This window comes from Accipiter gentilis, chromosome Z, assembly GCF_929443795.1.
Source record: "Accipiter gentilis chromosome Z, bAccGen1.1, whole genome shotgun sequence".
NCBI lineage: Eukaryota > Metazoa > Chordata > Aves > Accipitriformes > Accipitridae > Astur > Astur gentilis.
Window position 1 is genome coordinate 77977726 of NC_064919.1, and position 13761 is coordinate 77991486.

The 13761-nt window shown below is 41.4% G+C and overlaps 1 protein-coding gene across 2 annotated transcripts in view; it reads right to left on the reverse strand.

Moving 5' to 3' along the window:
- The window catches only part of LOC126036146 (phospholipid-transporting ATPase FetA-like), a 75843-nt gene that overhangs the window by 32284 nt on the left and 29798 nt on the right, over window positions 1–13761 (reverse strand). For both annotated transcript variants that reach the window (XM_049795557.1, XM_049795558.1), the window contains exons 4-11: window positions 12953–13066; window positions 10583–10681; window positions 9550–9611; window positions 8019–8091; window positions 7760–7830; window positions 6491–6573; window positions 2476–2634; window positions 1405–1493 (exon numbers count right to left, since the gene is read on the reverse strand). In XM_049795557.1, the coding sequence (XP_049651514.1) occupies window positions 1405–1493; window positions 2476–2634; window positions 6491–6573; window positions 7760–7830; window positions 8019–8091; window positions 9550–9611; window positions 10583–10681; window positions 12953–13066 (750 nt within the window). The remainder of the gene's footprint in view (window positions 1–1404; window positions 1494–2475; window positions 2635–6490; window positions 6574–7759; window positions 7831–8018; window positions 8092–9549; window positions 9612–10582; window positions 10682–12952; window positions 13067–13761) is intronic.

The following is a 13761-nucleotide window of genomic DNA, read 5'->3' on the forward strand; positions in this document are numbered from 1 at the left end:
TCACTTGGCAGAGATTGGTGTAATGTTACTACAGTCAAGGCTGTGTTCTTACTGTACGTGGAGCAAGGACTCAAGAGGGCTTGAAGATGACTCTGGAGTGTCTCTGTGCTGTGGCCCTGCTTTACAGCAAATATGTGTACACAGATATTCAGGACACTGCTTCACAGCTCTGGCAGTCAGGATAACCACAGTCCTGCTTTGGCACTACTTCAGTCTCACAGAGGCACAGCTTGGTCTGTAACAACTCCCATCCATGAGCCCGCTTAAAGAGCTTTTGGGATCCTGAGAAAAAAAGCAGGAGGGCAGGGGCTGGGATGACGTGGCAAGGTTGGGGAGCGGGGCAGTCTTGGAGATGTTTGTGCTACAAGCCCCAGTGCTGAGGAGACATGAAGTCACACAGGGCAGCGAGAGCTCAGGGCAGCCTTGCTGTGGTGGGCAGGCTGCTGTCAGACATCTCAAGCTTTGTCTTCCCCAGGGCTTGCTCCAGCACCTGATGTTGGATCCTGGTCCCAGCCTGGCTTGGCAGGCTAGGCTGGAGAGCAAGGGCTGGAGGGAAGAAGAGGGAACAGTGGCCACCAGACCTTCCCAGTGTCATAAACTGAAGGTGGTGCAGCATGCATGAAAAAGCATGAAAAACTTGGACCCAAAGGAAAATAAAAGACTAAAACTTAAAAGCTTCTCTTCAAGCAACATTGAGTAAAGCAGTGTTAGAGTGTACGTCTTCATTTTCTGAGCAGCTTTGAACTCAAAAAAACCTGGGAGAGTCTCCATAAAAGGGTCACTACCTCTGCCTGGAACTGTTTGCCATTTGTTAAAATCACTGACAAGCTTTAACCTCGAATCAGATCTATTTTCTTATTTGAGGAGAGCGTCTGCTATGTAAGATTAGTGTTCTCAAATTTCCCAGCTGCTAAAAACACCAGTTTCTGAGTATTAATGAGACCATGTCTAACATTTATCCTGATGCGTTAAGTCAGAAGCTGGCATCATGTAAATTAACAAACTCAATTATCAAGTCCCATGCAGATATCACCAGAGATGCCAAGAAATCAGGAGGAAGAGGGAGAACTGCTAATGTTTATTTAAATGGAAAATGACAAAATTACTAGGGGGAAAAGCATTTGTAGGCTTCAGAGTGATTCTCACAAAAAAATGCAAAGCAAGGGAGAGCAAAGCAAATTAAAAGCTCAGAAGAAAGGTCCTTAATGCTGTCAATGTAATGGTCTTGCTTTGCAAGAAGGGCTGGCAGAGGCATTGCGGAATTCAGGCTGCTAATAAATTATTACATAATTCTTCTTATCATTAGTCACTTCTGATATTCTCTCATTTGTGTGGACAAAGAGGTGGAACATCTGGAAATCATGAATACATCTGAAGAAATGAAGACACATTAATGAGACTTACCACCAACACAAGGACATTCATGAGCCGATCAATGCTCGTCCGTTTAAAAGTTGTTTTTCCACTGTTTTGCATTAGTTTGGTGTCTGGCCCTGGAGATGAAACACAGTTGTGAATTTCAGTAATAAAGCTTAGCTGTTCTAAAGCTGATTCCCTCTGAGGCCCTACTGTGCTTTACAGCATAAATACCCATCGTAGATTTCTTGAAAGCAGGTACATACAGTTTACAGTGCCGGTGGGAAACTTAGGCAGAAAAAGGTTAAGTCACTTGCCTTAGATTATATGGAGAGAGTCACATAAAGCCATTAAATTTGGATTTTGACCCTGGTCTCTTCTTTCAACAGTCAATCCTCCTTTTCAGGTTTAATTACTTTTCACAGAAGACCCGATACTGCTGTGTTATTGGTGACATATTATACATCATCTCACATGTCTACAGCAGTATAGAAACAATAGAAGGTCTATGCTCACAAAAAGTGTAGAACTAACGGTCTACAATAATATTATTTATGAGTCTGATATTCCAAGATGGATTAAAATGACATAGAAATGATGCAGAATTTTTAATCAAATACACTTAAGAGTGAAAAATTTTGAACAAGCCTGGTGAGAGAAAGACTCCAGTTGGCCCACTGTGGGCCAGTAAAGGCAGACTTAATTCAGCTTTAATGTAAAATCTTAAACAGATTTAATTCTTCTATGCTTTCTTATTGATTGGTCAAGACTTCTCCTATGTACTTTGCTGCATACATTTCTGAAATAAAAGACTACTTCTGCTTACTAAAGCACTCAATCAAGATGAAATTGGATGTTGTAATGTAGCATTTGCAATCCAGTTTTCTCTCACAGACCACTATAAAAATCTCAGATTAAAATCCCCTCTAATATGCATAATTTCTAGCCTAGAGTTAAGGCAAGGGATCTCATGCATTGTTTTGCTTTTGTTCTTGTACCTGGTAGAAACATATTTTCCAAAGAGGAAAATACTTGGTTCCTTTGTGCACACTGGGTGTGATGTCCTTCCATGCTAGTGCTGCTGTGCTCTGCAATTAACATGTCAATTTTTCTACCTACCAGCATAAATAACGAGACCAAAACACCATTCCGTGTTCCTAATAGTACAGCCCCTCAGCAACATCTTCTCATTGTCCAGGGCATACTTCTCTCCTTGAAGAGTAAGAGTTCCTGTGAACTTATCTAGTTTGTTATTTGGTGCCTCACATTTGACTTCACCTGTAAAAGGAAGGTAAAAACAAAAATGGAAATCTTGGCCCAGAAAGATGTCAGTCAATCCTGCATTCTCAGCTGTTCCCCAGACAAGGGATATTTCACACTGTAGCTGCAGTCCACTCCTGACCCTGTCGTTCCCATCCTGTATCCTATATTTACTCATGGTTTAGCATATTGCTCCTTCCCCATATTTGTGTCATAATCCAATGAACTACAATGAACTTGGATTTATCCTATTCTTTGAACATGGCAAATTTTTGCTGGTAGAGTACAAAACAAAGTTTCCGCAACTTTTATGTGGGTGAGAAGAAATGTTGAAGCAGCAACTAACTTTTAATCCTTTCACAGCAGGTTCATAGTGGTAGGATGTCACTGGATAACTTTAGCTAAAACTGCTGACCTCACATAATCCCTATTCCATTTTCTTTAAAACTGCAGGAGCCCAAGCGAGAAAAATCATAGCCTGAAGGCTGCAAAAGAATAATTAACTGAGGTGTCTTTGTTCACTGTGTTTTAATTTCATCTGTTTTATAACTGAAGTCCAGTGGCACATGAAAAAAGATACTGCTACCTTCTTTGGCCAAGCAGCTGACACTGTAAGTGATTGGAGAGCCTGTTTCTATTTTGACACTTTATATTTATTTCTTGTAATAAAACATGTTCACACAAAACTGTAAACACAGATACTTTGGTATAAAAATGATTATTTAAATCACCTTTTGCACCTGACATCTAAAGATTCAAAGCAGAGCGCTGTGCACGTACTGAAAAGAACTGGAAAGTACAAATACTCCTTACTGAAAGGGAATGCAAGAGTTCAGTCTGTTCCGTTAATCAGCAGGAACATCACAGTTATTTTGATCACAGGCTGAAAATATGTACATAAGGACTAGCATTTGCAGAGAATACAGCTCTTCCAGCTGTTCTAGACAAAACACACCAGGCTTAAGAGACTGGAAACAAAATCCATGGAAGTCCAGAAGAAAAGTACAACTTCAAGTTTTGTGGTAGTCTCCACCACTGCAAATTTTAAGATCAAGAATGGATGTTCTTTTCATAGAAAAGTAGCTCTACTCTAGGGCAGACAAATCATCAGACTTGAAAGATAAAGAGATTAGGAAATTCTGTGACATATGTGACACCAGAGCTCATACTAACAACTATGCTGATCTTCTATTCTATCGTCTAGGCAATCCAAGAACAATTAGACCTGTACTCCATCATTTCTAAAAGTCTACAGTAACCAGACCCGTCTCAATGCAGCCCTTGCAACCCCTTGAAGAGTACAAAGAAAGCAGAGGCTTTGCAGTGCAACCTGAAACACAGCACAATGAGACTTTGGTGAACCAAACCCAGGGCATGATCCCCCACCAGGAAGACTGTGCCTCTCCTCATGCCAGCTGTGGGACAATGCTTGTGTGAGTACTTGTGTGTCAACATCCACCTCTGCTTTCCAGTGAGCCGGTGGGTCTGGGTTACTGATATGCTGATTTTGAGATCAGAAGAGATTCAACTGAATTAGAATGATCAAAAAAAAAGTGAGAAGCTCTAGAGGTTCACCCAATATACCTTCACTGACCCCAGTAACTCTGCAGCTGAAGATACCTCGGCAAGGCACCATGCCTTCTCTCTCTCCCTCCCATTAACATCAAGATGATACCTGAATGCATTTCACTTGGAAGAGTTAAATACTGCCAAGTCTACATGTGATAAGTAGTAGGTAACTGAAAAGTATTGTTTCCTTTCTCATCTCTCTGTTTGCCAAATCAAATAAAGAAGTTCAGCATTTTGCAAGTATCTTCCTTATCTGAACCATTGCGATGTCAACAAACATCATAACTCACATTAAGCATTCCACTGGGTGCCTGTATTAGCTGCTCAACCCTTTCCTCTCTTCCTGTCTTAAGAAGTAATTAGATAAAGAGTTACATAAATATTTAAATACTTCTACAGAGGTTTACTGGGGAAATGCAAGGTTGGGTCTGATTCTGGGCACTCTTCCAGTACTCTGCCAAATATAAATCATCCTGGGAAACATTTTATTCATTTTAAGTATTGCGAAGAGGCCACTTTTATTTACAATATAACTAAAATAGAGATTTAAAGGACAAATAAATATTTGATAAAAAAAAGTTTTAATTTTCAAAAATATGTTGAGACTTCTTTTTAATTATGCAGTTTCAAGAATGTAGTATCCTTAGATAAGTATTACACAGAAAATCCTTGAAAAATTATTTAAGATTAACATTTTGCTTACAAATTGATACACACTGCAGCCTCTTCAGGAGAATAATTAAGGTACACCACTCTAACATAAAGCATCTAACTGCACCTGTAAAAACATATTTCTCAAGACCTAAAACACTCAGAACCTCAGCCAACATTTCAGAGAAATCCTGATGTACTGAGCTGACACTCAGCTGAGACCACACACATTATTTCGTAAAACCTCAACGTAGAAAGCAAAAGCAAAACCCATGCCTTTGGATGACTCTACCAGAGACAGTTCCAGCTATGCTGACTTTCTGCCACGTCCCCACCATTTGTCCTGGAATCATCTAGTTATTTCAAAGAGAATTTTTTAAAAAATATTTTTCCTCTTTATCTAAAAATAATTGCTGAGAGCTTGCAGTCCTTGAGACATTCCAAGGACAGCAGCACTCACTCCACCCCTTTCCATATCGACTCTTCCCGTAATCCTGCCCTCACACTTCAGCCAGCAGGTCACTGCTGAACGTGACTAACACCACTTGGTTTGTTCCTCCATCCTCTCTCTGCAGACAGATGATGTGTGAGCATGGACTAGTCTGGTTTTGACAGGTCTGGCTCCTTTCTGTGTATGTGCTGCTATATATTCCCTGGTATCCAGTGACAGGATGTGTGGGAATGGTTCAAAGCTGCTCCAGGGGCAGTTCAGACTGGACATGAGGAAGCATTTCTTTACCGAGATGGTGGTCAAACACTGGAACAGGCTTCCTAGAGAGGTGGTCGATGTCCCAAGCCTGTCAGTGTTTCAGAAGCATTTGGACGATGCCCTTAATAACGTGCTTTAACTTTTGGTCAGCCCTGAAGTGGTCAGGCAGTGGGACTAGATGATCATCGTAGGTCCCTTCCAACTGAAATAGTCTATTCTATTCTAGTCTAGTCTAGTCTAGTCTGTTCTATTCTATTCTATTCTATATTTAATATATAAAACAGTTCTAAGAAAGGACACATTGCCTGTTAACCACATCTGCACTGCTTGCCTTTAAATATTTTAAAATGTAGTGTTTATTGTGGCATTGAGAGAGGAGGGAAATGCTGGCAGGGCAAGGCTTCAGGCTGTGAAGTAGCCACCTGTCCTGTGTGCACAGTTAGTCCTTTGGTTTGCATCGTGTCTGGAAAGTGCCTCTGCTCAGAAGCTAAATGTAATCAATGCATCGGCATTGCTGCATCAATGTAAAGGTGCAGTGTGAAAATATTTTGAGATCAGAACTAAGCATGCAGTTTTGGGAAAAAAGTTTCCACTGGGCAATTACACAAACTCTTGTATTGAAGTTCAAGGTGGGTAATCTCAACATATACAGACAAATGCTAAAGAAAAGTGCGCAGCCAGAAGGAGAATTCCCACCAATGCAGTTTCAGGTTATAGCCATGCATGGCACCAAGAGCGGCAAGTGAAGGGGGATCTCTTTCTCCGTGTATGCTGTTTATATCAGTTGTACAGATTGCAATGTGCCCATTGTGTTCTCCTGCCGCTGCACCCAGAGGACTCCCAGCAGGAAGCAGGGGACAGCCTGGAGGGAAGACTCCCAGGCACTCTCTGGACTCTGGTGTTTGGGCAAATCCTCTGGAAAGTGAATTTTCCGTGTAGACTCACCATTGAACTCTGTCAGTTTCTGAAGATCTTCTCCAAGCTCTGCAGTGACTGTCAAAGCCTGCTTCACTTTCAGGTTTGTTTCACTGTAACAAATAACATGAGACAAAAACATGAACTAAAAGTCCTATGTGAACCGAAAGCTCTCCCTGAAAGTAACTTCTGTTCTTGAGGACAGTCTTCTTCCTTAGACATCTGATGGACCATGCCACCATTGGCCTTTTTTTACCTGGCCAAAGGGTGTAGTTGTCTCTTTCAGTTGCAAAGACAGGCAAGCCAGAGGAATTCTGGACATGGTACCCTGGTACCAAAGAGAGTGAGGTGGCTCTGTCTTCTCATTTTCACTACAAAGTGCAAGACTAGGCATCTCAGCTCCCTGAGCAGCTCACTGTCTATCCTGCCATTCATACCACACTGAACCTTAAGGTATCTGAGCATATAGGAGCACTCTGGGTCTTCTCCCATGGTATTCTAGTCCTAAAGAGTACTGAAGTCCTGGGACTAGCTACCTGGGGAGTTTGAAATGCAATGTCAAAGAAACACTGCATTTGTTTAGAGCCTCCTGGCACTTGCATGTACAGGAACTACAAGCTCATTTTCAGCAGAAATCAGATAGGGAAACTCCAGAGAGGTGTCTGTAGGGTACTGGGAAAGACACAATTTCTTGATCTCTCTGGTCTTGCTTAGTCCTTCAAGCTGATTCTATCTCCAGGCAATGCAGAAAAGGTAATGCAAATTGTGTCATGAAGATGCGGTCGGATCCAGTTTATTCCAATTAATACAAATTAGTTGCAGCCCTCTGACTTGTGGTTAGTTGTGCCCTGGAGTGAGCAACGTTTGGAAGCCTTTGCAGTGTGCATGCATTAATATTGTGGTATAGCAGTCCAAGGGAGACTTCCAGAGTTATTAATTGTGATCACCTCACCCAGATAAACTGGCTAAGAGAAAAGACTAAGAGAGACAGAATAAATAGAAAGCTTCTGCCAGTGACCTGGGATAGTGCAAGAACACATTTCAAACTAACTCTCAGTGTTATAAGAACTGTAACTAAAAATAAAAGTCCCCTTCTCACATGACATTTCCACTGAAAGAGGCAAATGTATCCACCAGAAGACTTTATTTTCAAGATACCTACCCAAAGTTTATTCTATGTATTAGGAAACTCTTGCAACAAAAGCTATTGCAGGTAAGGTTGCAGCACCTAGGGTCACCAGAGAAGATTTGGCCTTGCACTGGCAGCAGTGATTGCACCCAAGGGCCTGCCTTACTTACCCATCCAGTTCAGCTGTCTCGATGTACGTCAGGCTGTGCGGCTCACTGCTTGAGAGTAACAGTAGATCGGCCTGAACATAGACAGACAGACTTGGCATGAGTTCACATGGTCAGAGGGCATGGCACCGCAATGCTATTTGTGGTTTCTGCACACTGCAGGTCTCTGAGGCAGTTATCATCATTACCGACTCATTCGCTTGCGAGTGATGAGTAATAACAGAGAATAAGTGTGAGCAGGATGGAGAGAAACTGTACTCACCGTCACAAAGTTGTTGTTTTCTAGTTTTATTATATCCCCCACTTGGACATTCATCCATTTTTCATCCTTTAACCTGCAAGAAGACTCCTAGTAATTAGGCACATAAAGCAAACACCACTTGGGAAAGTAGGATGCTCGGCTCTGCTCCTGAAGCCAAGCTGTAGGTGCCATCAGGACTTGGGCTGTTGATAAGACAGAGCAGTGCCTGCCACAATGTGGCCTGATCAATAGTAAGCTAAGGGACCATCGCAATACAAAAAATCGGTAACAGTGATTGGTGTGACCTGTGCAGGGCTGAGACCAATCCCCACAATAGCAGCACAGTCCACGTGCACTGTCCTTCTGTCTGGATTGACTACTCCCTTCCTTCTCCTAAAGGGTCACACTGTCTCAGAAAAAAACCCTCTACTTTTTGCAACACACTTCCCAAACACCTGGGAAAATCAGTTGTGTTGTTAGTTTTTCTAAGTGACATTAAGGGCCAGAGCAACAGATCTGGCTCTGTGCGGGCCTGGCCTAGAGGTGAGAAATATCAAATGCTATATCAAAACAGGACTGGGTATTCATGCCTGAGTTCAGCTCAGCCTTGCTTTTTTGGTGTTCATTGGAGTTGGGCAGGACCTATGGTTTCCAGTTTTTGAACAAAGGCAAAATACCAAAAAATTTCTGTTTCAATGTATGTTTCCTAGACACAGTAACTAATACACAGTACACTAAGAAACTGGTTTACTTAGGAGAAAGAACAAAAAGTATGTTCCTATTCTTCAGTTTCCAGTCATATTTTTAACTGTTTGATCATCTGTTGGAGTTTACACAACATACTGCTATCTATAGTACGGAAAAAAAAGTCACCAGAGACTTCACAGCTGTCTACAGCTGTGTCCTACGCATAGTTGGACTCCATGGAGCCACAAGTAAACAGCACATCTGTCTGCCACAAAAGCCAAGGCCTCTGCTGTTTTTTCTGCAGGAAAGAACAGTGCTAGCAGTACAATGTCCAAAGCACACAGCTGAAATGTTTTGAGTACATCTAAGTCAGAAGCGCTACACACACTCAAAGTATTATGACGTGTATGAGGAAGCTGTTCTTGCTTCTTAATTTAAAATGACTTGTGAATAATGCCTAGCTTTTTCTTCATGCAGAAATAAATGCTATGAACATAAATGGACATGGGAAGATAGCCTTGCTTGTCACTTCTAGGGTAAGGAGTAAAATAATACAATACTCTCAAACTATCACTTATTTAAATATATATATATATATATATATATATATACACACACACCCAGGAACAGAAAACGTTTACTTTTTGTCAGTGCAAGGTTACAGCCATAATGTCTGCACTGATTGTGGTACTCTGCTTGGGTTCATCAATCAGACACATAGTCCAGAACTGCACGGTGAACTAATGGTGTGGAAGACAATTCAATTTTAAATTGTTTAGTGACCTTTGGGAATCACACAGAATAAAATTATCACTAATAAAGTGCTCTTCCCATTCAAAATTACAGCAAAAGAAAAAGGACTTACATGCCATTGATCAGGACCTGGACTGGGCGGTTGTTGACATGTTTGTCACTTTTGTGTCGATTCTGAAAATTTGATCAGTACGTTAAAAGGCATTTCCAGGAAAACAAGTGCACAAGAGCTGTAGGCAGTTCATTAACATTTTAGGTTTTCACCCAGCTGGCTGAATGGGTCAGGCAGATTAGAGTCAAGACTGAGTCATAGTCAATCCCATGTTTACACAGGTAACATAGGGCGTAACTGGACTACAAAGAACAACAGGCAACACTGAGCTTGCTCTTGGAGGGAGGAAGGAGGGTAGAGCCTTATACGTCACTTAGCACAATCCTGAGTCAGCTGGTGTTGGTCCTGCATGTCACAGTTTTGTAAGCTAAGCACCCAGAGAAATCCATTCCTTTGTTCTGATATGGGAATTGGCCACAGATATTCTGGCATTGCTCCCCGGGAGAGACCTTGCCACCTCTCACCTGCCTACTTGCAAAGTTGGACCAAGTCTCCATAGAGTATCAAAATTATTTAATAACAAGAGAAAATCAGATGCTAAACTCAGCTCTAATGTCACCCCATGAAGTCGATGGGACTTTGACCATTACTTCTGATGGAAGCAGACTTTGGCCAAAGCTGTGCAAGTTTGAAAAATCACACACAGTTTGTATGCTTACTTCCTACCAAATCTTTTTTCTGCCCACATTACAGCTAGATGGCAGAGGATGAGTTCTCCAAAGTAGAAGCCTAAGAATAGACTTCTGTGCATGCATCCAGACATATCTATCAGTGACCAAATTTTTAGACATGCTGGGCAGTTTCAGAGAAAGCCAATGGAGCTGCTGGGCTGCTCAGTGATTTGGAAATTCTAGCTCCTTTTTAGGTAATGAACCATAGATTCAGGGATCTAATCTCAGACCACATCTTGGCCACAGACCTGTTCTCCAACTGCCTGCCACTGGCTGTGTTTATTTTAAGTGGTTTGCTTTAGTCATTGTGATGAAGAATTACGGGCAAACTCCAAAGTACAGGTCAGCAATACAGATCTTACAAAATCATCGATGGCATCCTTGACTCCTGATACAGCCAGCACCAGCACTAGGGGCACCACCGTTGTAAACCAGGCCAGCGAGGAAATCTGAGGAATCAACTGTAGGAAGAAAAGATCTGAGTTGAGAAATTTCCTGCCAGTTCAGCAAACTGATGGAAACAAAACACTGTTTTCTGTGGAAGCTGCAGAAAACATGTTTCTATGATATCTGAATAGAGAATAAAGACAGAAATGCAGCTTTATCACTTATATGTGACCCCACAAGGGTAAGACAGGCAGGGAACCCATGCTTTGCTTACAAAACAAGCTATAATTTAGGATATAAACTTGGAACTGTCAGGAAGTGCAGTAGGTTGCTCTTTCTTGCTGTTTTAACATTAGGACTGCAAAGTCCCTGGTGGATCTCGCTGGAGGCAGTGACATGGGCAAGGCTGCTGTGAGGGACCCAGAGCTACCTGAGTAAGATGTGCTGTGTGGACCCTTCAAATGCTTCTTTTTTTTTTTTGTTTCAGTAACTCTTCACATTTTGCTGAAGTAAACTTCATATCAGTAAACAACACACAGCTGTTGCCAAGGCTGACCTTGCTCTTCCAAGATCAACAGAGCCATTTTTGTTTCCCAGATCTTTAATAGTGAGAGGACCCAAGAGTTGAATGTGACTTTGTCATGCCTTCAGTGATGCAGAGATGGATGTCTTACCAAAGCATAGTTCTCCCCTTCCTCTGGACTAACAGCACTAATGATGGAAGTGATGTGTTACCAGCATCCCTGTGTCCATAAGATTGGATTTGGGCAGCGTCAGGTCCATGTGCATTGTGAAGTTGACATTCATGGCCCTAAAGCAGCTGCTTAAGGGTGGAGAGCTGCTCTTTGAGATTGCTCCTTCCACCGCACTGCCACAATCCAGATCCTACAGGCACCACCAAATCCAGCCAGGAGGAATGATGTTTAGAGGCAAGCACAGCCCTGCTCAGCTGTGGATGGTGCAGAGACACATAACTGCTACATTCTCACTTCACTGGGATTATGTACGTCCTACTGGGCTGTGCCAAAGGAGTGGGGAGGCAGAGTTCCACAGCCTACCCATCACATCCACTCCTGATGAAGGAGGAGATACTCCGAGTGCTATGGGGATGGAGTGAGTGGGCAGAAAGGGAAAAAATTAAATGGGGGAATATGTAAATATAAAAGACTAATGGCTGCCCTTTTTAGCCTACCTTGATGCAGGCAGAAAAAGCTGTGTGCTTTTATATAGTCACTCCTAGATGGTTCAACAAAAGACACAGTGGAATAATTTAAGGCAAATGGTTTGAAATATTATGAATTTGATAGACAAACAGCTAGAGTGCAGTACAACAACACAGGAACAGTGTTGTCAGCTTAGCTGAAAAAGCACTTTCACTAGTTTCTTAAAAAATGCATGTGCACTGAAATTTCCCAAATTCATTCCCTGTAAATAAGCAAAAAAGATTGTATGTAGTTTGCTACAGGCTTAAAAGTATTTTGCCTATACTTTTTTTGAGCTGAAATTGAAAAAGAGCATTTGAAAAAGATAATTTTGCAAACTTCTGTGCACTGAAATGGTTTAAAATATCATCCTTGAAACATAAACAAAATTATACCCTTTTTTTCATAACATGTATTTCAGCAACAACAGAGTATACTGAATTTAACCATATTCTAGCAAAGTGCAATGGGGCAGAAATCTTGATATCAATTTCTCCAGTGCATTCAGCTTTCAGACAGAATAGTATTACCAACAGTGATGGGCAAATTGCAACTCAATGCCATTATGAGCCACAGTGTTCAATAGTGTTGCCAGTGTCTGACACGATCCATATTAGACACCTTCTTTACCCTGCTGATCAAGGTACAGCAATATTAAGCTTTATGCAAACTAGCTCCAACTTTGACCCTTCCTGATGTTAACTCCTTCCTTCCCAGGGAAACAGTACAGGTTACAAATTTGTTCTTCTTCCTGTTTCCTTTGAGACTGCCAATGGAATTTTCCTTTAAACTTATGGACAAGAGACAACTTCCTTTTGTACTAGAGGAAGAAAAAGTAATGCAAACCTGAGGATAGCCAGGAGCACTCAGAAGTAGACACAAATGGGTGGTAGGACAGGGCATGAAAAAGATACACAATTTGTTGAAAAGTTTAATTAAATTTTTTTCTTCATTTAGTTCAAACCCTCATAGCCAAAGGTAATAGAGGAAATTGCTTTTTTTCTGCCCTACTTTCTATCTACTTTAAGGTTTTACTAACATGTTAATTCATAACAGCTTGCACTTTATTACAACTATCAATACATAGACCAGCTTTGATAACAGACAATGCAATCTGCTAGAAACAGCACAGTGAATTCATACCTGCAAAATCAGCAAGAAAAGAAAGTAAGCATTGGCTATTCGCTGGAACTGTTCAAACAGGTTGAGAGGCAGGAAAGTGAAGAAGTTGTATTTTGATGTTTTAATTGAATTGTTCTGTAGGGAGAAAAAGAAAATAAATAGAATTGGTAAAACAGGAAACAAAATTACAGGACAACCCATTTCAACTGTGTTTTTACTTGCTTATATTTGGCAATAGCATTGTTTCCAACAGCAGCTCAAAAACCATTTCCTTTTTCCCTATACAATCATGCCAAGCCTGGATAAACAGAGAGAATCCCTCTTGGAATTGGTGAAAACATGATGCTCAGTTTATGCCAGTGCAACTGCATGTAGATACAGGTACATGTAGTTGCTCACAGAGACGCATCTTCTCTTTATTAATAGTCTCCTACTTACACGATGCACAAATAGAATTAAAAACCGTAACCAGAACACAACAATTTTGCTGGTAGCATCTGCAAAGCAGTGTTACAAAACACAGGCTAGGTCAATCATCTATCACTTGCCTGAGATTCTGAAGCACCATTTGGCTGGACAAAGCCACATGAGCTATAGGTCCTCCCAGGAGCAGAACATGAAATTTTTTTCAGCTGATTCAGCAGCCTCTCAGCTCAGCAACTTGGAGAGGTTGCTTGTTTCTATTCCACAAAGATCACTTGAATGAGGTGTTGTGCAAACAGCCACTAATACAAGAACTCACCATTTCAGTAAGCAAGTTGCAGTTTTGTTCCCTATTTCCAGTTTCCATTTCTAATTGCAGACGGCCCCTCCAGCCACAAGCAATGTCT